General features: G+C 38.4%; 1 protein-coding gene across 1 annotated transcript in view; it reads right to left on the bottom strand.

Moving 5' to 3' along the window:
* Positions 1–24823, bottom strand: part of PDE5A (phosphodiesterase 5A, cGMP-specific) — a 259248-nt gene that overhangs the window by 50491 nt on the left and 183934 nt on the right. The window contains exons 12-14 of the mRNA XM_006881059.1: positions 14085–14231; positions 10035–10160; positions 5064–5158 (exon numbers count right to left, since the gene is read on the bottom strand). Coding sequence (XP_006881121.1) covers positions 5064–5158; positions 10035–10160; positions 14085–14231 — 368 coding nt within the window. The remainder of the gene's footprint in view (positions 1–5063; positions 5159–10034; positions 10161–14084; positions 14232–24823) is intronic.

Raw genomic sequence — 24823 nt, 5'->3', positions numbered from 1 at the left:
AAAAAATCTTTGCTTCCAAGAAGCAACTTGGTTTCTCTCTATCCACAGACCTGTTTGTTTTCTTGGCACTCCATGATTGTCCAAAATTCTTCTTCAGCACCACAAGTCAAAGGCATTGCTTCTTCTTCTACCATCCTTAGTCACCGTCTAGCTCTCTAATGCACAGCCAATAACAGAGAAGACCATGGCCTGGATAAGGCACACCTTAGTCTCTAGATTGACATCATTGCTTTTCAGCATTCTGGTGAGGTCCCTGACAGCAGATTTTTCTAATGCAATTTGCTGTTTGATTTACTGACTGCTAGTGCCAAGATTGTTGATTGTGGAACCAAGTAAGCTGAAATTGTTAATAATCTCAATTTCTTTGCCATCTACCACAGTTCTACCAATTGGCCCTGTGATGAAAATCTTTATTTTCTTGATGTTGAGCTTCAGTACATACTGGAAACTGCAGTTCTTGACTTTCTGCAGCATAAACTTCAGGTCCTCCTTGAGTTTTGGCAAGCCAAGTTGTGTCATCTACATAACATAGGTTGTTAACGAGCCTTCCTCCAAGACTGATGCCACATTTCTCCTCATAAAGTCCAACCTCCCAAATTTTCTGGCCTACATATGTAAACATATCTAAACAAGGTATGGAGACACAAAACATTTCTAATGCACTCCTTTCCTGGTTTTGAATCATGCAGTGTTTCCTTGTTCTATTCTGGGAACTGCTTCCTGGTCCAACTATAGGTTTCGTATAAGCACAATCAAGTGTTCTGGGAATCCCATTCTTTTCAAAGTTAGCCACAATGTGTTGTGATCCACCCATAGTAGAATGACAGTGAAAACTACAACTAGACAGGTTCTTGTTTTTTGGGGTCTCACGAGGTTTCTGCCTTTGGTGCAACTGCCACTTTTCTCTAATTTTCTATTCAGTGGAAACTCTTTGAGTAGTTTCTTTTTCCTGACAGGTTTCCTTCTGTCTTATGTTTCCGCTTTTGTAGGTTTTATCATTATTGAATTTGTACTTTATTCATAAGCTTCCCAGACCTTCAACCTCACCAGGATTCATTCATTCTTGACTAAAAATTCTACTCAGTTTGAACTAAGAAAAAAAAAAAGTATAATTTCTATGGTGTTTTTCAGTCTCTCAGATCTTCTTGGACCTTTGTTTCATCTGGACCTCAAATTCTGCTTCTGTTGGTGAGCAGAGAAGATCCTGATCTGAAAATGTTCTCTCAGTACAGGTACACCATAGTCTGACAGAGGCGACTAAAAACTCTATCTGTTCTATTTTATCTGTATAACTTTTTTTATAAAAACAAAACTCCAAAATTATTTTTTACTATTTTACCTCTTTTAAAAACTATTCTAAGGAGCTCTGGATGCCTAGTGTTAAGAAGTTAAACAGCAATTCCAAAGGCACTCAGTCCTTGGGAGAAAGATGGGCAGCCTCCTCCCATGCAATTTATCGCCTCTAAAAACCCAGTGCTGGGTCAGCTTTGAGTTGGTTCTGTCTCGATGGCATATAACAAACTTCCATTCTAATTATTATTTTCTCCTCAATGGTAAATTTCTCCTTAAAAAAAACACTATTCAAAAAATAAACAAAAACCAAACCCCTCTTCCATGCACATGTGCATTTTGTTCCTAGAATACCGTCATCTTTCTCCTCTCTAAATTCCACTTTCTCAGTTTCACTTTATAGTTCATTTCCCCAATAACACTGTGCATGAACTATACTAATTTTGACCAATTTCCTTTTTAGCTGAGGACTTACAATAAATGTTAGTATGTCTTAGGACTTTAGAAAGTCTTTTATATATTGATGATTATTTGTTCTGTGACTACAAATTCCTGAAAATGATACTTTTATACCTCTCCCACTGCCTGTTGTTGTAAGGTGTCATTGAGTCCAGTATGACTCACAGCCACCTTATAAATGGAGATCTGAACCCTGTCCCATCCTGTGCCATCTTCATCATCTCTGACACATGTGAGCCCACTGCTTTAGTCACCGAGTCAATCCATCTTTTGGGGGTTCTTGATTTCTTTTGCTGTCCCTTCAACTTTCCAAGCATGATACACCTTTCCAAGGAATAGCCTTTCCTAGTTGACAGGTCAAAGCTATGAGAGATGAAACTGCACCATCCTTGTCTCCACAGAGGACTCTGGCTGCACCTTTTCTAAGAAATACTTATTCCTTCTTTTGGAAGCCCAGGCGATACTCAGTGTTCTTCTCCAACAATATAACTCAAAGGCATTAATTCTATCATCCTTATTCACTGTCCAACTCTGAGATGCACAGCAAGTGACTGAAAGTGATTAACCTAACCTAACTCCCACTGCCTCGCAAATGCTGATGCCCTAATAGTTGTCTATTATCAATTTCTCTAAAATGGAGGATAATTTCACTACATAATCTTCAAAATTATCAAACCTGGAACTAGCCAAATAAATTCTTATATTGGTGGCAGCCCTATTACTGGCCATTTCTCTGTGCAATTCAAGTGTTACATTTGTGTCTTCTTTACTGAGAGCCTATGCTTCCAATATTTTGCCCCCATTACTGCCTATTTTAAAAATAATATTGTAATAGGTATCTGAAATATCTCTTCTCGTTTTCAGCTCAGGTAGGAGCACTAAGTGAGCACGAGAAGGACGCGCTTCTCTCTGTTTCACTGTCACACTTACTCTTCCTGATGGTAGTTTTCCTAATCAAAGAATCCAAGAATGACTCAAAAAAGAACTCTTTTCTCAAGGGATATCTAATTCAAAATATTTTAAGGAAATATTTTCATGACAGGAGATTTTTGGCTTTTAACTTTCTTAACTTCGACACCACACAAAGGGTCTTGCCTGTTGTTTTTTTTTTTTTTATTTCCTCACACCCTATATTATTAGTCTTGTTTCTATGCCTTCTTTCAAGGTTTTACTTCCTTATGTGTAAATGTAAACATCTGACGATGCTTGAAAATAGTATATGTTTTCAGAAATTAAGCAGCTCTCATAGCAGAGTGGTAAAAGTGATCAGCTGCTAACCAAAAGTTTGGTGGTTTAAAGCCACCAGCTGCTCCACAGGAGAAAGACGTGCTGGTCTGCTCTGTCCTATAGGTTCTATGAGTCGGAACTAACTTGACGGCTGAGTCCAGAAATTAGTACTTTACATGTGTGAGTCCAGGTACTTTTAATTTCCCAAGAGCCCCTGCTAAACAAAAAGTCCAACCATTTACCCAGAAAAAAGGTATCGCCCATTGACCACCAAGGAAAGAATAAAAGAGACATCCTTGAAAATTCTTAGTTTCCTCTCTTCAAACAACAAGGATGTCGGAAAATAAAAAAATCTTTGAAACCACTTTAATTTTTTTGAAGTTATTATTACTCAGTGGAAGATTGCTTTGTGGTGTATATGAAAGATCAATCTTGCAGTCTATGACTTTTTCCCTAGGAATTTTCTTTTTTCTTTTTTAAAAAGATGATGCTTCTCCAGATGTTTTCCTGAGTAAGTAGTTTTAAATAAACAAAGGGGGAGAAGGTGAGGTGATTTTTGTTTCCACTCTAAAGCATGACAATATAAATAGTATCTTAACTTAATCCATGTTCTAATAATCTACAGCCTAATAATATTATGTTCATTTTTGAGTAAGGGATGGACACGAAGCACATGATTCCTCTGATCTAAGGCTCTGCAGACTGCCATTTAACTGTAATCTTTCCATGTTAATGTTCCTTTTCATAATTATCTGTGTCTATGTGAAGTTCAGAAACACAAATACATGACACAGCACAGGGGACAAAGTACATCACCCAATCAGTTCTCTAAGCATTAGCTTTTAAGGAGGACACACAGTCCATCTATAACACTTAAGCAAGGGCCTGACATCTTTTCCCAGCCAAAGGTCAGCAGAGGACATGGTGGCCGCATTGCTACAATTCTTTTTACATGAAGTTTTCCACTTATTACAAAGGGAATTTGATTAGAGTGCTTTCTGAAATTCCCTCAAGATATCAGACTTTTGGAATTTCCATAAGAGCTCTATCTACCAATCAAATTAGTTGCACATTTAAAAAACCCCCTGCTTATTATTAAGAGATTTCACGATTTAAAAAAATGCTCATTATTAAGAGATTTCTGCAAGAACATTTAAATGTCATAGAGGCTCAAAAATCTCACGTAAAGTGATGTCACTATTATGATCTTATTTGCTCTTGCAAATACCACTTAAGTACAGTCCTTATGAAAGTTTGAAATTCTTCTCTGAAGGGTCAATGTTTTTTACTCTTAGTATCAGCCAATTAGCCAATGATGTATGATTATTATTAGTCTTTGAGGCTAATAACTATTTAACACTAATCATGTACCAAGAATTCTACTTGGAATTGATACATGCAAGCTGTTAAAATGTACAACAACCCTAGGTGTTTGTTGTTGTTGTTAAGTGCCTTCAATTTGAGTGTGACTCATAGCGACCCTATGAAAAAAAGATTCCAACCCTGTTCTATTCTGTGTCATCCTCACACTTCCTGACACATAAGAGTCCATTGCAACCCTAAAGTAGGTAACTATCATCTCTATTTAAAAGATCAGAATGAGATAGAAAGAGATACTGACTGTCTTGCCCAAGCAAGGTTACATGAACTACTAGGCAAACAGAAAATCTGAAGCCATGCCTGACCACAGAGCCCAAGATGCCCTATGTCATGCTCTGTTGAACATATACTGAGTACCAAGGACTAATCCAGGCACTTTTCAAATATTATTCTTTTTCATTTCAGGGTCAAATTCCACCTCTAACTAGTCTTCAGTGTTTCCTAAAGATCTAAAGCAAAATGCCTGGAAATTAGCTAATGAAATATGAATAATTCTTGTTTTTTGTTAAACTCTATCTAGGCCAGAAACTACTTTTCCGCTAACATAAAATTAAGTCTATGTTATTTATTTGTATTTCCTTTAAATGTAACCAAATTATGTATGAGACTTGGACCAATACAAACTCTATCATCCGATTTTGTTGTGGGTTGTACTTTAAGAAACACAGTCTTACAATCCTCCCTGTTTGGCTAGGGAACAATCTTACCTTTGTATGTAGGAGTTATTCACACCACGGTGATCCAAATCATGGCTTAATGCAGCAATCAGCAGTGCAAGTATCTCCAGGTCTGTCAGCTTGTTCTGCATGACCAGAGGCATTGGAGAAAAGAAAGAGAAAGAAACAATTTGTGAAGGGCACTGTATCACTTCCTCTGAGCAACCATGTCATTTTTTTTCTTAAATTTTGCATTTTTTGTGTTAAGAGTCATAAAGAACTCTTCTACATCTTCAAGAAACCAGATGCACTGAGTCATTTAGGATAGTTACACCAGTATCACTAATCAACAGCAAAAGTAAAAAACGTCTTGAATAATCACTAATTTATTCAACTATAGTCACATAAATCCACTGCTGCTGAGTCAAGTGCAACGCATGTCAGTCCTTCACTAGGCTCCTGAGGTTGTAAATCTTTGTGAGGGATGACTGCTCAACTTCTTCATGGCTGGTGGATCTGAATCAACAGCCTTTTGGTTAGTCGTCCAACTTTTTATGCATTACACTACCAAGGCTATTTCACCCTATAGTAAAAGCTACTAATTCTCAATTACCTGTCTCAATTGTTGCTGTTGTTATGTGCTATCAGGTTGCTTGAGAGTCATAATGACCCTATGCGCAACAGCTTTGAACCTTACTCTATCCTGAGCCAATTTAATAGTTTCTGACTTGTCTATTCCCTTTATCCTAATCACTGAGTCAATCCATCTTATCCAGGGTCTTTCTCTCTCTTTTTTAAAAATTTTTATTATTTTTGTGTGAGTGTACCATCAAATCAGATCTGACTGGTACAGAAGGAGATTGTCCCTTCTTCCCCGGCAGAGCATCTGGTGGATTCGAACCGTGCACCTCTGGGATTGTAGTTGCAGCTCCTTGCCACTAGGTCACCAGAGCTCCCTGGGTCTTTCTCTCTTGCTCTGCCCCTCCACTCTTTCAAGCACGGTGTCATTTTGCAAAATTGGTCCCTTCCGGCAACATGCTCAAAGTATGTGAGATGAAGCTTCAAAATACTTGCTTTCAAGGAGTAGCCTCATTTCACCTGATCTGGGATGGACCTGTTTGTTCTCATAGCAGTTCATTGAATGTTCAAGACTCTTCTCCAGGACCACAACTCAAATATATCAATTCTTCTATCATCTTTAGTCATGCCCAGCTCTCTGATGCCTATCAAGTAAATGTGAAGATCACAGCCTGGATTATGCACACCTTAGGCTCTAGACTGACATCATTGCTTCTCAGTATTCTTGAGAGGTCCCTGACAGCAGATTTTCTCAGTGTAATTTGTCTTTTGATTTCCTGACTGTTAGTGCCAAGAGTGTTGACTGTGGAGCCAAACAAGCTGTAATTGTTAGCAATCTCAATCTCTTCTCGATCCATCATGGTGTTGCCAATTGGCCCAGTTGTGAGAATCTTTGTCTTCTTGATGTTGAGCTTCAATTGAGATTGAAGATTATAGTCTTTGACCTTTTGCAGCAAGCACTTCAGGTCTTCTTCAGTTTCCGAAAGCAAGGCTGTGTGATCTGTATGAAGTAGATGAGTCTTCCTCCAATCCTGATGCCCCTTTACTCTTCATAAAGCCCAGCATCATGAATTATCTGTTCCGCGTATAGATTGAAGAGTTATGGAAACAGGACACATCGCTGATGTAGAACCATGCAGTGTTTCCTTGCTCTGTTCTAAGGACTGTTCCCTGGTCTGAGTATAGGTTTCACACGAGCACAAATGTTCTGGGATTCCTATTCTCCTCAAAGTCAGCAACAATTTGTTGTGATCCACACAGTCAAATGCCTTTGCATAGTCAATGAAACACAGATAGACATTCCTCTGGCACTATCTGCTTTCTGCCAAGATCCATCTGACATTGGTGATAATGTCTCTAGTGCCACAACCTCTTCTAAAGCAAACTTGTACTTCTTGCAGTTATAGGTTATAGGTATACATGAAATATGGAGTCTCTGGGTGGTGCAAATGGTTAAATGTTTGACAGCTGGTCAAAAGGTTGGAGGCTCAAATCCACCCAGAAGTGCCTCACAAAACAGGACTGGCAATCAGATTCTGAACATTCAGAGCCCGGTGACACCTATGGAGTGTAGTTTATATATTGCACACATGGGTCACAATGAGTTAGAAGTGACTTGGTATCAACTAACAAGACAACAACAAAATAAAGGGAATAATAATTGTTTTTATGTTGTCAGGTGCCATCCAGTGAACTACACAACTCTTAGGGACTGTATTAACAACAAGTCTAACTTTGTCCTATTCTGCAGCATCCCCTTAATCTCCATGCTGGAGCTCACTGTTATAGGGTCTAGTCATCTCATTAAAGGTCTTCCTCTCTTTCTCTGACATTCTATCTTTCCCACCATGATGCCTCATTTCTGGACAACATGCCTACAACATGTGAGACAGTTTCATTATCCCTGCCTCTAACAAGCATAGTGGTTTGTACTTTTTCCAAGACAGATTTCTTTTTGCAATCTATGGTGCATTCAATAATTGTTGCCAACATCACAATTCAAACACATCAATCTTCAGTCTTCTTTATTCACTGTTCAACTTTCACACGCATACAAAACATTTGAAAATATCATGGTTTTGTTCAGTTTTTAGGATTATTTCTAGATAATCACAAAGCACTTTATGTAACTGTTTCCTCTCTGACTCTTACTTCCCTGCGGACTCCTGCCTTCAGTCTCTGCTATCCTTATAGATATAATATAATATAATATAATATAATATAATATAATATAATATATCCTTATAGAATATAAGATGAATACTGCTGTTGTTGCTTGCCATTAAGTGGAGGTCAACTCATAGTGACTCTATGAACAAGAGACACAATGCCTTTCCATAGCTATCATGGTTTCTCCAAGTTCATAGATTTTCCAGAGGCATGGTTTAGGAGGTGGATGCCACTCCTGCTTCTCAACTTGTTTTACAACTGGGAGCTCCACCAAACACTGTCCACGATGGGAAACCATTCTAGTATTTGATATCCCCATGGCACAAGGTTCAGCATCATAGTAAACCCAGGTTACCTCATATAGCACATAGGGTGAGATGCAAAGTGAATATTGTTGTTGTTATGTGCCATCGAGTCATTTGCGACTCATAGCGACCCTATATACAAGAGCTCTAAATGCTGTTCTATCCTGTGCCAACAGACGCACTTATTCCCACCATTCCAATCACAGAATCAATCCATCTCATCGAAGGTTTTTCCTTCGCTGCTCCTCCATTCTGCCAAACATGATATCCCTCTCCAACGAAAAAAAGCTAACTAAAAACCAAGAATTTTAAGAAGTTCCAAAGCCAAATAGAAGTAATTTTTAAAAGTCTGTAATTTGCATTATATAGATGCCTTCATTTATAAGAAAAAGCAAGCTGAAATTATTATCAGCTCTATTATGCTACAACTCCCACCACTTTAACTAAGTATTATGACACAAACACAAATTATCATTTTGTTATTCCTTGTAAAATCCTAGGGTAGTGTAAAAGGTGATAATCCTCATGGCTTTTCCATTCCCCAAAAGAAATTTAGCCTAATCTTTTAATGCATAATACAGCAGGAAAACAAGATTATGACATTTTGTATGGCTTCTTTGAGATCCATCACTTATTTCAGAGTCAGTAGTTAAAAAGTGTGCCTTCTGAAAGTAGAGACAAGTAATAACAGTTTTCAATTTTATAAAAAAAATTTTAAAAAGAAAAGACAAAGGCAAAAGGCAGGCAAGTTCCAAATTAACATCAGTGATATGATGGATGGAAGCCTGGAACCACTTTTCTTGATTATCTGGTCGATGCCCACTGAAGTTAGAATCTAAGGACAGAGATATGAGTAAAATTTGGCCTGGAAAGGAATGAATTAATTGAATGTTCTCTGCACTGATCTTCCTGTTAAAGTCTCTGGTCAATGTATATGAAAAAAAAAGAAAAACAACCCCTTTTTGATTGAAGATCATACAGATACACTGGCTAGTGTGAAGATAAGAGAGGAATAGGCAGATAACAAAATGAACAACATGCAATTGACTGAGTGCTCCAGAGAAAATGAGATAAAGGAACCTGACTCCTCTTGGAAGCTGAGTTTAAGTCTTGAGTAGTTGTAGAGGAAAAAATATGATAAAAAAATGTAGAACATAAGAAAATGGGATATTTTTTCTCATTAATATTTTCGTTTTCTTCTGAAGAAAATACTCATTTTCCCAAAGACTCTTGTGTAACATGAAGTTGTTGGGGAAACAAAGAGTTTAATGTACTCTGTGCATATTACACAGCTCTGGTGTCAGGCAGCTCTGGGGACTTAGTGGTAATGAGTTGTGCTGCCACCTGAAAGGCATGAGGCTGAATCCAGCAGCTGCTCTGCGGGAAAAGATGAGCAGTCTCCTCTGACGTTTTATTGTTTGTGAAAACACACTGGAGGGTCAGCTATGAGTCAGTTTTGACTCAATGGCACACAACAGGAATTTATATATATGTATGTTTGTTGTTGTTGTGTACCAGAGAGTTGGAACCAACTTATAGCTGATCCTCCGGTGGGTTTTCAGAGACAGTTAATTGCATGGGGAGAGATTACCCATCCTTCTCCCACAGAGCAGCTAGTGGTCTCAAACCACAAAATTTAGGATTGAGCTCAGCTTTTTGCCTCTAGGCCACACACACGTGTGTGTGTGTGTGTACTCCCATAAAGGTTCTGGCCTTGGAAACACTATGGGGCAGTTCTTTTCTGTCCTATCAGATTCCTGTAAGTCAGAATCAACTCTCTAACATAGGACAACAAGAGTTTTAATAAACAAAATACAATCTGTTATGTAAGTTGAAGCAAATACTACTACTCTCAAATACATCCTATGCTCACAAATAGACATTAAAACAAACTTGGACAACAATGACCTAAGTTTTTACTACTAAAGCAACAAAATATCTTAAATACATGACAAGTTCCCATAAGTACCTGGATTTTGCCTGCTTTTAAGGCAGCAAACATGCACTGAGCTGTATTGAAGGCATGTCTCCAATTGTGGTAGGCAACATTCTTTCGGTAATTCTTCTTGACGCTTAAAATCCAACTGCAAAGAACCTTTACGAAATAAAATACAAATAACAAATTGCTAACACCAATCACATTTTCCATGAGTTTCAGGTACAATACAAAGCATTCATATCTAATACTGGAATTTTTTGAGGGAGGTGCCACTATTTTCATCATCATGCAAAAGGAGAAAATGATACTCCAAGGCCATGCTGCCAGTGAGGGATGAAACCCAAATCTAAACTTGAGTTTAACTTCAGTGTTTACCCAGTTAAATTCTACATCAAATACAAGCCATTTCTTTTTTTTTTTTCTCCACAGTAATTTGTTTCTTTTATTATTCTTAATTTTAATGAAAATTTACAGAGATTTTGGATTTCCATTTTTTAATGAAAATTTACAGAGATTTTGGATTTCCATTCATTCATTGTTGCACTTTTCTCCCTGCCCACCACTCCCCTCCAGGTCGTTCTTCTCTTTGAAAAGTAAAAGAAAAATTCTTTCAATGTTCTACAATCCCTCCCCCAAAGTTCACTCCACTATGCAGCCTTCGTTCAGGACTCATGTCATGACAATAATACCTAATCATATATACCTTTTAAACAGTTCTCTCCCTCATCTGTTTCAATGCAATATAAATAATTTATCTCACCTTCCTCAGTCTCCTCTCCAACCGCTATGTCAGTCCCATTTTACAACAGTGGCACTATGGAGTATTTGCCCTTTTATGACTGAGATATTTCACTCAGCATAATGTCCTTCAGGGTCATCCATTTTGAATAATACTGCATGAGTTCCTTGTGTTTCAATGAAGCGTAGTCTTCCATTGTGTGAATTTATCACAGCTTCTCTATCCATTCGTTTGTTGATTGACACTTAGGTTGTTTCCAACTCTTTGTTATTGTGAACAAAGCCGCGATAAACATGGGTGTGCATTTACCTGCGTGGGTGGTTGTTATGGTTTCTTTAGGGTATATTCCCAGTAGTGGAATTGCTGGGTCAAATGGTATTTCTATTTGCAACTTTTTGAGAAAGTGCCAAACTGCCTTCCAAAGTGACTCCACAACCTCCCCAGCATTTGTTGTTCTGTTAAATTTTGCTATCTTTACTGGGGTGAGATGATATCACACAGTTGTTTTGATTTGCATCTCTCTTAGAGCTAGGGATTTTGAACATTTCTTCATGTGTTTGTTGGCCATCTGAATGTCTTCTTTGGTAAAGAGTCTGTTCATATTCTGTGCCTATTTCTCAATTAGGGTTGTTTACCTTTATCTTGTTGTGATGTTCAAGTATTTTATGAATTCTAGATATAAGTCCCTTATCTGACATATCATTAACAAATATTTATTCCCAGTCTGTGGCTTCCCTTTTTACCCTGTTGGAGAAGTTTCTGGATGTGCATAGGGATTTGATTCTTAGAAGGTCCCATTCATCTATCTTATTCTCTCCTGGTTGTAGATGCCATTTCTAAGAAAATTATCTTTAACATGGGCAGAACATAGACTAGTTTTTTAAAAGATATGTCAATGGGGAGCCCACATAGCAACACTTAAACAGAATTCATATTTAGAGACTCCAGTTCTTATTATATGCACAAGACAATATTCAGTATAAGGCTTTGAGACTGGATTGGGAGCAGGTTATACTGCATATATCCCAGGAAAAACTGGACTTGCAAGCCCTAACACAATCCTTAGACCTCTGTCCCTTTTAAGGCATGGTAAAATATTCAGGCAGTTACTGCTGGGTTATCAAGAAGCTGCTTTAAAAAATAACATATGTAAGATAAAGTCCTGCTTCCATGTGAAAAAATATATTTTGAAAGATGGAGGAAAAAGGATAGATTATTCCCAGTCTCACAAGCTGGAAATGTTTTCTAGAATTCCCACGGGCTCTTGGTCCCTAGGCATGCTAATTGTGTATTTGTGTTAGCGTCAGAGTCTCTTCCCCTCAGAATGGATGATTTACTACGCTTCTGGGAATCTATAAAGATAAATATGTGCTTCTTTTTACATATATCACTGGGGATGCTTCAAACACAAAGAACATTGCCTGAGGAATGGAAAAAGTACCAGGGAAAAGAATGCTTCTTTGACAATATCCAACATGGTATGATTGACTGCTGCCGAAGTAGGTCAAAAACAAGGTTTCTGTGTTTTTGAGTGAAACCTACTTATACAGGATTTGGTAATGTAAAGAACGCTTTCATATTATTATTATTATTATTATTATTATTATTATTATTATTATTATTATTATTATTATTATTTTCCCCCCTTCACATCCTTCTATTCTTATGCTTCAGCTCAATTTACAGAGGTTCAGTTAACAAAGAACCTGTCTCCTAACCTTTCCTGTCCTTGAGTTACTGGATTTCGAAGAAAGGACTACAGAAATTTCCTCCTGTAGCCTCAGAAACCCAAAGGAGACTGACTGTGAGCAGAATTAACTTGATGGTAACCGGTTTAGTTTGGGGTTTTAAAAGTGACAGAACGTACCTGAATGAACACAACTGGATGTTAACTGAAAGGGTTGGAGGTGCATGTCTACCAAGAGGCATCTTGGAGGAAAGGCTTGGTCATCCATGTTGGAAAAATCAATAATTGGGAATACAGATGATTTACCATGATTCACTTTAATACACATCACTCATCGTGTGTTGGAACTGACTTGATGGCAACTTTATAAAAAAAAAGACTGATATGTGTTAGCCTCAATTATATTGAAGCTTCTTTCACTATGACCATTTATGAATAAAAACTGCCTAGAAGGTAATAAGTCAATCTTATTGGAAGACTTGTAACCAGTGTTCTACCTCCAATCTTTCCTGTCACTGTGCCTTTGCAAATCTTATTCTCACTTCATTTAACATTTCCCTTTACTCTTCAACTTGATGAGTAGTATATGGTTAGAGTCTTTTTTAATAGCTGATTTTTGTTTTTAAAAGTATAGGGTTAGCATTATGTTATAGCATAAAAAAAATTCAAACTCAATGCTGTCGAGTTGGAACCAACTCATAGATGACTCTCCAGTAACTTTTCGGAGGTTGCCTGAAAAAAAATCACATGAGAAGAGACTAGCAAATTTTCTCCCAGAGAGCAGCTGGTATATTTGAACCATTCACCTTTAAGTTCGTGGTGGAACTCCCTACTAAGGGCATCAGTGTAGAGGTCTTAGTTATTTGTTGTTGTTATGTGCTGTTAACCCCTCAGTAGGTTTTCAGAGGCAGTAAATTGCATGACAAGAGATTACTCATCTTCCTCTCATGGAGCAGCTGGTGGATTCGTGTAGTATGTCTTCAGGTTGGCAGTGCAGGTCCTTACCACTGGGCCTCCAGAGTTCCCACTTAATTATTTAGTGCTGCTATACCCTATGAACCTGGAGAGAGGATGAAAGGCACCCAAGAGTCGAGGACTCTCCTTCACAGGGTTGTTATGAGTCGCCTACAACTCGACGGCACTTAACAACAAAAACAACAATAACAACATACTAGAAATACCATAGGTGGGTGGCTTTAACAAACAGAAATTTACTTTTACACAGTTTAGGAGGCCAGAAATCCAGTTCAGGGTGTTGGTTCTAGGGGAAGTCTGTTTTTGTTGGTCGAGAGAAAAGGTTCTTGTCTCTCTGGTTTGCTTCCTAGTTCCATGGAGACTGGCATGTGGCTTGATAAAATTTTTCCCCATCTCTTCTGTTCTCTTGTTTAATCTCTTTTATATAAAAAATACATGATAAGCTAATCCAGCCTCACTAACATACAAAGACAACCCATTCCCAAGTGGGATTATAACCACAGAGTTTAGGATTTATAACATAATTTTGGGGGACAAACTTCAATCCATAGCAATGTATAAGTGAAATGGGGGGGGGGAATCCCATTTCATAGCTGCATTTAAATATGACACAGTCACTCACTCAACTCACACACTCCCACATATACATACTTTTCTAAAGGCCATACTTCACTCTTACCTCATGTTTCATCTGGAAGTTCTGCACAAGATTGAGGTCTGTGAACATTCGAATTGTGCACAGTGCCGTCTCCAGGTCAGATAGATCGAAGTCACTGAAGCTGAAGTCAGTAATTCTAAGAGTCTGAGCAGATGGTACCACAGCAGCCTTAAATAAGGTGAGAAGAAAATGAAACACAGCTTTTAATTAAATCAGCAGTGATTCACAGTGTTTTCACTTTGTTGTGGAAGAAACAACATAATTACTTTATCATTATTCCTTTTAATATACTAAACTAGAAGGGAGCTCTGGTGACCTAGTCGGCAGAAGCTGTGCCGTTAATCCAAAGGCTGATAGGTTAAAATCATCACCTGCTCTCAGGGAGAAAGATGGGAACTCTTTTTCCTTGTAAATCATAGCCTCAGAAAACCCTTTGGAAGGCTGCATATGAGTTGATTCTGACTCTACAGCAATGAGAGAGGAAGACACTCAAGTTTTTTAACATAGAAAGTGCTCCTATTTTTAAAGTCTGAACAACATGGGGGTAACTAATGTGGTCCTAAGGAAGAAGGGGTGACTTCCCTGAGAACATCACCTACAGTAGTAAGAGGAAGTCACCCCATAATCTGGCCTTACTTTGCTTCTCCATTAGGTACCTAGAGCCAATGGAGGGAAGCAATCCATTGGCTAATGTGGGTCCCACCAAAGAAAATGTTGTGAAGAATTTAAAGAATGAACTAAGAATGAGTTTTCTAGAAGAATAAGAAAGTCCTTTTTGAGACATAACTGGGTCTTCCTGTAAGGCTGAGAACTCATGCTGGTAGTGCTCTTTAGCACACCCTATGCATATCTTCTTTTCTGTTTATGTTCTTCTGTAAAGTTGTCACTGCAGATACAGTGCTTTCTGTGAGTTCTGTAAGATCAACGTAATGAATTACTGAATCCAGTGGAGTAATGGTGTTGTAGGAGGACTAGCTAGTGTCAGAAATAGTAAAATTAGATAAAGAGTATCTTCCAGCCTCTGCCTCCTTGAAACCAGCTTCCCAATTTTTACATTCAGAACCATTGTTTTAACTGGCAGTCCACTCAGTTAAGATATAGAGAAAGGCTTCCAGTACAATCAGGTCATCTTGCTTTCAGATTTGACACAGTTCTTGTTATGGAGCCTGGGAGAATCTTGTCTTCCATAATACTTGCTCCACCTTAAGAATTATCTGAGGTGCCTATTTTAAAAAAACACTGGGGAGATTATCATTCAGTAGGTCTGGGGATTTGGTTATGTTTTCTAGAAAAGGATTTGTTTTCATTAATGAACTTGATTATTATAATCATTTCAGTATGAAAAAATATCTAGTTCCTTTAAAGAATGTCTTGCTCTTTTTCACCAGTAAGTCTGCATCTTCTGCTTCTACCTACAAAGACTCTCAACTCTCTGATTTATAGACTCTAATGCACATTTCCCTTCCAAAGAGGTGTTAATTGTCCTCTGAACTAGCCTCATCATTCTTGCTTCCACACTATAAAGGGAAGTACTGGTGGGGATGTATCTTACAAACATTTGGATCCATGTGACTATCAACGGGCACGCTTTATTCTGGTGGCTTAGTGGCAAGCAGTTGCACTGCAATCCTAAAGGCATGCAGTCCAAGGCCACCAAGCAGTTGCACTGCAATCCTAAAGGCATGCAGTTCAAGGCCACCAGCTACTCCACAGGAGAATGACCGGCAATCTCTTCCTACATGATTAATTGCCTTTGAAAACCCACTGGAGGATCAGTTATCGGGTCAGTTCTGACTTGATGGTAAATAAAAACATCAACAATATAAATATAAAATGAATGGGAGGAAAGAAAAAAAAATCATTCTTTTAGGTTAATCTGAAGTCAACAAGCTCTGCATGTAAGATCCCAAAGCTCCCTGGGGTGGGGGTTAGAATATGGGTAGGTGATGCTCATTTAGCTGAACCAGAAAACTGGAAACCAGACAAATCAGTTCTAATCTGTTTTATTTCATATGGACTGTTTTCAAAAGTCACCAAATTTACCGTTAGCTGGACATTTTAGTGGCACACAGTTAAAGCATTTGACTTCTAACAAAAAGGTCAGAGGTTCGAATCTAGCAGCCACGATTCAGAAGAAAGCTGAGATAGCAGATTTCTGTAAAGAATGACGGCTCCAGAGACCCTTTGGAGCAATGCTACTCTTTCCTGCTGGGTAAAGATGAGTCACAATTCAACTTGATGGCTGTGAGTTTGAGGTTTTAGTTTTTGCTATTAGCTACCATTAAGTTGGCTCCAACTCATGGTGACTTAATATGTAACAGAACAAACCACTTCCTGGTTCTAAGCAACCTTCATAACCACTGGTACTTTAAGTAGACTGTTTTGGTTATTATGTCAATCTATCTCATTGGGAGATCCTCTTCTTTTCTCTGACCCTCAATTTTTCAATGGATTAGTCTTTCCTGATGAAATGTCCAAAGTACGTGAATCAAAATTTCACCATCCATACTCATAAGAATCATACCAGTTGTAGTTCTTCTAAGATTGGTTTGTTCGCTCTTCTGCTAATTCACAGTATGTGCTGTATTCTATACCACCCTGATTAATTTGACCATATACGGTCCTGTTTTCTATTTTCATTGTCCAGCTTTTCCATGTGTGTGAGGCAGTTGAAAAGACTATGGCTTGAGACTAAGTCCCTATGGACATCAAAACCTTTTCTCATTAAGGTGGAAAGAAAACCTACTGATTTGGAACATTTGGCAATGCCATCTCAGATACGGGTCTCATAACAAAAGTTTACAGGATACTCCTGGGCCTCCACAAGAAAAAGCCTGATAACCCAATTACAAGATGGGCAAAACATATGGAAAGGCCTTTCACAGAGGAAGACATTGGGATGACCAACAGACACATGAATAAATACTCGAAATCACTGGCAGTAAGAGATACAAATCAAAATCACAATGAGATATCATCTCACCCTAATTGCAGTGGCAAAGTTTAACAAGACTGCAAACAATAAATGTTGGAGAGGATATAAAGAGAATGAAACTGTCATACACTATTGGTAGAATTATAAAATGGTACAGCCATTCCTGGAGGGCAGTTTGGCATTTCTGCAAGAAGTTGAACATAGAGATACCATATCACCCGGCTATTCCACTCCTAGGAAAGCATATACCCCAAGGAAAACAGAACTGAGACACTGATGTTCAGAGCAGTGTTATTCACAATAGCAGTAACATGAAACAGCCCAAATGTCTATCAACAAACAAGTGAACTGAGAAATTGTGGTACATTCACACGATGGAAAACTTTACAGTACTCAGATGCAATGATTTTGAAAAATACTATACAACATGGGAGAGGCTAGAGAGCCTCATGCTGAATACACTAACTCAGTCTCTTAAGGACAAATACTGTGTAAGACCATTAGTTAAAACGGAATGTTATTAGGTAAGCTGTGTATAGATATCTAAAAAGAGGACAGGAAGCGGCAGGGAGCTGAGGGTAGGGAGGGGGAGACATCATGGAGTCACAGGATTTGGTGGGTAGAGGGCGGGAGAGAAAGAATTAGAAAAGATCCCAGTGGGGATCTGAAAAGAGGGTAATAGTGGGCCTAGATCAATGGTGATTAATTTTATAAAACACAATTTGTGTGAATGATCCTAAGAAACACAATGTGAATGGGGGGGAAAAACCCAATACCCTTCCAACATAAAAATACTTAAAAAAAAAAAAAAGACTATGGCTTAAGTCAAATGAACCTTAGCTTTCAAACATCTCTGTTACATGGTTTTAAAATTGTGTAAGGATTTAACCAGAAACATCAGAATTCCCAGACTGTTTCAGAAACCAGCCAAGATGAGGCCCAATTCTCAGGAAGCAACAAGTGATCGCATGGAAGGAGGAAAGCTCTCAGGTTTCTCCCCACGATTTCCTCTTGGGCTCTGGTACTGGTGCTGTTGACTGTCATCACTGAGTCAGATCCAACTCACACTGACCTTACGTACAGTGCGATAAAGCACTGGCAGCCCCAGACATCAGCGTTCATAGGAACCCCACTTCTTCTACTTCTTTGACCACGCACCATCCTACTTCCTTTTTAACTAATTTAGTTAGATCAACCTGAGATTATCTTGAAGAAAAAGACTTTAACTTGGTGTAAGGTAGAATATTGAAGAAATTTGAACCACACACCTTCTTTTATTTTAATGGTTTCCCTTGACTCACGCCAAACCCCTAGATGGTCCAACTCTGTTTTCCATCACCTCTTTTGAAGCAAAAAAGGAAGAAAAATAATGTCACTCTCATTCTCCATGCACCCCCACAAACTGGAGGGCCCTTGCATACTCTACTTCTCATCAGCCTTCAGATTTCACCTACATATACTGGACTTAGTTAAACCTGAAACAAATGTCCTCCTCCTCATACTCATTTATAACAAGAATCTTCTCCAAATCTAAAACTTCACAGGAAACTATACATTCTGGTAAGGCTGTTCCACAGGCTAACAAACTGGCTAAAGAATGGAAAAGATGAGGATTTTAAATGTTTAGATCAACAATGTTATTGCTCATACAGCCACCAGCAACAGCAATGGAGCAAGCAACATGCCAACGACTGGAATGCAAAAGTGTGGAGGTAAAAGGCGAAGTTGCAAATAGAAATACCATTTGACCCAGCAATTCCACTACTGGGAATAAATCCTAAAGAAACCATAACTGTCATCCAAGCAGATATATGCACACCCATGTTTATTGCTGCATTGTTCACAACAGCAAGGAGCTGGAAACAACCTAAGTGCTGATCAACAAACAAATGGATAGAGAATCTCTGGTATATTCACACAATGGAATACTACACTGCTTTGAAAAACAAGGAACTCATGAAATATACAAAATGGGTGGCCCTGGAGGACAGTATACTGAGTGAAAGATCTCAAGTCACAAAAGGACAAATACTACACAGTGCCACTGTTGTAAAGTGGGAATGACAATGGAGTTGGGGGGAAATTAAGAGGAGATGAATAATGTGTACGCATTGAAACAGATGAGGGAGATAACTGTTTGGGAGGAATATATGATGAGGTATTATTGTCATGACAAGAGTCCAGAATGAAAGCTGCATAGTGGAGTGGACTGGGGGTCAGGGGTGGGGGATTGTATAACAATGAAATAATTTTTTTTTAACTTTTCAAAGAGAAAGTGAATTGGAGGAGGGGTGGGCAGGGAGGAAAGTGTGCAATTATGAATGAACGGAAATCCAAAATTTCTATAAACTTTCATTTAAATAAAAAAAATTTCTTAAGAAGAAGAAACTATTTTGGTGGTAACAACTGGGCTGCGGGTGTAACTGGCATCTACTAAGTAAAGGCCTCGTGTGTTAGTAAACATCACAATGTATTAGGTTGCTTGGCTGATAGGCCATTTCCTAATGATTAAAATAAATTTATAACAACAACAACAAAAAAAGTGTGGAGGTGGGAAGAAGCCACCATGTAACTCAAAGTAGATTATGCATACCAGCCGGCTTTATTTAACATACTGCACTAAACAAAGGGGAACAGATGTTTGTTCCTTAGGGCATCATTATTCTTAGAGCAGGAAATTTCCTTTCTTTCCAGCCACAAAGGATATTCTAAAAGCTACAGGATAAAGATGAACCAACAGAGCTTGCGCCTCTCCATTACATGGTCTAATTCCCAAACTCTCTACTGAGACAAAAAGTATACCAACAATCTCCAAGTAAAGGAAATCTGATTTACAGACAACTTGAACTTGCCTTTTATTATTATGTAAATCTCCCCTTACTTTGAAACAACTGAATCAACCCCTACTTCATTGGCTACATTGTGTAGCTTTTATATCATTAACAAGATGGAGACTTCTCTGATACTAAAACCCAAACAACTCAAACCTACGCCTACTGAGTCAACTTCAACCCAATAGGTTGAGTGTTAATCTGTATATCAAAAGGTTAGCTGTTTGAACCTATTACCTGCTAGGTGGGTAAAAGATGAGGCAGTCTCTTTTAATTAAGATTTACAGCCTCAGAAACCCAAATGAATAGGACTTGACTTAATGGCAGTAGATTTGGTTCAATTTTCTGGAGTTTTGGGTGGAAACAGACTACCACCTCTGAAGGTTTGAACTGCTAACCTTTTGGTACCAGTTGAATGCTTAACCACATTCCAACAAGGTGTTTTTTAGCATTAGGAAAAAAAACCAAAACCAAACCAACAACACACAAACAAGCAACTGAAATCTCACCAACTCATTGGTATTGAGTTGATTCAAACTCACAATGGTCTGCAATTGGGTTTTCAAGACTAGTTAATCCCAAGAAGCTGTGATTCTCACCTTTGCATTAGCAGTGCAACTTGCTATGGAGTACACTACCACAGTTCCCTCAAATGAGGCTAAATAAGAATTCAATGCACCTATTATGAATTCTCCACCAATTCAACATCAAACCTTTCCCCATTAAGACATAGTTAGGAATGGTTTTCATTCACAACTCAGGAACTGCCTGCATTTCTATATACACTATGATTAAACCTTTCTGAATTAACCTAGTGGGGTCATGAAAATATGTTCCCAAGAATTTGGTATTCAGTGATATGGAGATTAAAAACTCTTAGAATTTATTACTAAGAAGTCAAGAGAAAGTTAGAAATCTCCTAAACCTCTAGTTATCTTCTTTGACTATCAAATTGTGATTCAACTTTTCAGTTTGTCCAAGAGTTGCCTTAGAAACACATAGTATTAAGTATATTTTAAATAAGATATTATTATCTACGTTGTTGTTGTTGTTGTTATGTGCCGTCGAGTCGTTTGCGACTCATAGCGACCCTATGTACAACAGCCCTAAACTCTGCTCTATCCTGTGTCAATCGCACTGCCTCTGACATGCCCATCCCGATTACCCCAGTCACTGAATCAATCCACCTCACAGAGGGTCTTCCCTTCCTGAACTGTCCCTCTCCAAGGACCTGTTCCTTCTTACAACATGTCCAAAGTATGTCAGATGAAGTCCCAGAATCCTTGCCTCCAAGTAGTAGCCTGGCTTAACCCTCTCCAGGATGGATCTGTTTTCTTGGCAGTCCATGGTACATTCAATACTCTTCTCCAGCACCACAGCTCAAAGGCGTCAATTCTCCTTCTATCCTCCCTAGTCATTGTCCAGCTCTCGGATGCATAACAAGTGATTGAAAAGACAATGGCCTGTATCAGGTGCACCTTAGTCTCCAGAAAGACACCGTTGCTCTTGAGTACTTTAGAGAGGTCATTAACAGCAGACTTTCCCATCGCAATATGTTTTTTGATTTCCTGGCTGCTAGTGCCAAGCGTGTTGACCATGGAGCTGAGCAAACTGAAGCTGTGAACAATCTCAATCTCTTCGCCATTCATCCTGGTGCTACCAATTGGTCCAGTGGTGAGAATCTTTGTCTTCTTGACATTGAGCCTCAGTCCATCCTGAAGGCTGCAGTCCTTGACCCTCTGCAGCAAGTGCATGAGGTCCTCCTCAGTTTCAGCAAGCAGGGTTGTGTCATCTGCATAACACAGATTGTTAATAGATCTTCCACCAAACCTGATGCCACACTTCTCCTCATAGAGCCCAGCCTCTCGGATAATCTGCTCTACATACAGGTTGAAAAGGTATGGAGACAGGACACATCCCTGGCATACACCCTTCCCAATTTTGAACCATGCAGTATTACCCTGCTTTGTTCTGATGACTGGCTCCTGATCCAAGTACAGGTTTCTTAACTATAGTAAATGTTTAAAAAAACTGAGTTTCTAGCTTGTTTAAGCAGTTATTAGAGTTAATTCCTTAAGAACAGTGGAAACTAAAAAAGAGAAAGCAATGACTAAAAAGCTTTCAATGTTTTAGCAGCTCTGATAGGCAATGAAATAAAATGATAGATTCTCAATTGCTCCTCTAGTAGAGACTTGGTTATACAACCACAAAGTGTTACTTCTTTTTCTTATGACACATGATGATTTTCCTTCTGGAGGCTTAGTGAATAAGGAGCTGTGTTGCCAACTAAAAGGCAGGGGGTTTGAATCCACCATGAGAGAAAATGCACAATATCCTCCTGCACATTTTACAGCTTCTGAAAACCCACTGAAAGATAGCTATGCATGGGTTCTTACTCAACGGCACATAATAACAACAGCAGTTTTCATTTGCCTGTTTTACTTAGGATAATTTAAATGAGTCTGTAATTTCATGAGTACTACATTCTCTGATGATGTTATCTTGTGTGAATGGTTTTTCCCTCCACAAGCAACTTTCATCCTAGTTGACAAGGACCAAGGGTGGACAATAGTCAACAGCATTTGCTGGACCCGAGGGCCACAGGCCTTAGGCCAAATTTATTAATATGAAAATGAACATTCTTTAAGTGGTACAGCAATTGTTTGTCTATTTCTTGTACTGAATAACCCGGAGTTGCCTATCACTGTGCCATAGCTATGTCAAATGCCATGATGGTTACCCATCATGGACACTGCTTGGAGGAGCTTCCAGACTGATTCAGGTTTGGAAGCAGAAGTGGTATCCATTTCCTACACCAGATGCCTCTGGAAACCCTATAAATTCCATAAACATAAGGAAATGACATTAATTATAGGACAAAGTTCAGGTCTTTTCTTTATAGGATCACTATGTATTCGACTTGACAACACTTAAGCACTGCTAAGTGAGACTAGTGTTGCTCTATTTTGGAGGAACATTTTTCTTTGTACGTCACTCCTTGTCAATTTGTTATACTGAGGTAATCTGGGTTTGCTGTGATGCCGAATCTGTGCAATTGGAGTATCAAATACCACAGTGGTTTCCCAATGTGGACAGTGGTGGTGCTCCCAGTTGGAGGACAGATTTGGATGTAGGAATGACATCAATTTCCTAAACCACATGCCTATGAAAACTCTATGAATATGGAGAACCATACAGAACGGCCTAAGGTATTTTGTTTACGAAGTACACTCTGAGTCATGCTTGACTTGATAGCTATCACCAACAATTCATCTTTTGAGTGATTTGACCATAAGTCTTAGAACATAAAGATTCTTATGCCACGACTACTAGTGTGGAAAAAAGTGAGGAAATAGTACTGTACTCTTTGCTAAAAAAAACAAAAACCAAACAAACAAAAAAAAAACCATCCTGAAGTAGAGTGCTGTGAGTGACAAATTATTATTCACACATGCCAGGGAAGGCCTATTAATACAATTATTATTCATACCAATAGCTAAAGCCAAACTTAAAGAAATTGAGACATTCTTTTGTAATCCAAAATTGACCAAACATGCAATCAAGATGGATTAATAGTAACTGGTAACTGGAATGCAAAAGTTGGAAACAAAAAAGAAGGATATAGGAAATTATACACTTGGTAACAGAAATGTGTCTGAAGATCAAATTTGTAGAAACCAAGAATTATGTACATTCAGTGACTTATTCATCACAAAAATCTTTTTAAGAAAAACAAACAGCAACTACACACATGGATCTGACCTGAACTGCACAAGAATCAGACTGACAATACGTGTGGAAAGAATTTTGGAGAAAAAGCTTATCATCAGCAGAAGCTCATATCAATACCAGGCCAGTTGCTGACTGAGGAAGATACCATCCATTGTTCGTGGGCAAGGTCAAAGTGAGACTGAAGAAAATAAAAACAAGTCCATAAGAACCAAAATAAAACCTTGCTTGAGTCTGTCCCATCTGCATTTAAAAAACATCTCAGGATTAGGTTTGAGGCACTGAACTCTAACAATCAAATACCAGATGAGCTGTTATATCACATCAAGTTTATCATTCATGAAGAGAGCAAAAGGTCATTATAAAAACAGAAAAGAAAGAAAAGACCAAAACAGATGTCAGAAGAGAGACTGAAAATTGCATTAGAGAATCAAAAAGCCTAAATAAAAGGAAGATGCTGAAGTAAAAGATACGAACAGAAGACTTCAAAGGGCAGCTGGAGAAGATAAAGTATTATAATGGAATGTGCAAAGAGCTAGATTTGTAGAATAAGAAGGTAAGCATTCGCTTAGCATTCCTAAAGTTGAAAGAACTGAAAAACAAACTGAAGCCTTCAGTTGCAATACTGAAAGATACTATGGCAAAATCTTGAATGATCCAGGATGAATCAAAAGAAGCAGCAGGTGATGCACAGAGTCATTGCACCTAAAAGAATTGGTTAACACTGAAATATTTCAGAAAGTGGTATATGAAGAACAGCCAATGATAATGAAGGAAGATGTACAAGCTGCACTAAAGGCACTGTCACAGAATAATACCCCAAGAATCAATGGAGTATTAATTAACATGTTTCAACTAACACATGCAGTCCTCGATGTGCTCACCAGTCTGTGCCAGGAAATTTGGAAGACAGCTACCTGGTCAATTGAGTGAAAGAGATTCATGTCTGCTCCCGTTCCCAAAGAAGGTGAGTCAACAGAATGTGGAAATTATTAATGTCATTAATATCACATGCAAGCAAAATATTGATGAAGATAATAAAAAAATGACTAGAATAGTAAGTACATTGACAAAGAACTACCAGACATGCAAGCTGGGTTTAGAAGAAGAATTCATGGCATCAGGGGTATCAATGCTGATGTCAGATGGAACAGCTGAAAATACTGGAAGGTAATGTATGCGTATTTTATTGATCATGCAAAGGCACTGAATTGTGAGGATCATATCAAACTATCATTAACACTGAGAAAAACAGGAATCCCAGA

The sequence above is a fragment of the Elephantulus edwardii genome, unplaced genomic scaffold, assembly GCF_000299155.1.
Source record: "Elephantulus edwardii isolate Elephantulus edwardi_28Jun2011 unplaced genomic scaffold, EleEdw1.0 scaffold00012, whole genome shotgun sequence".
NCBI lineage: Eukaryota > Metazoa > Chordata > Mammalia > Macroscelidea > Macroscelididae > Elephantulus > Elephantulus edwardii.
The sequence above is the reverse complement of the archived record's forward strand: the minus strand, read 5'-3'. Positions and strand labels throughout refer to the sequence as shown.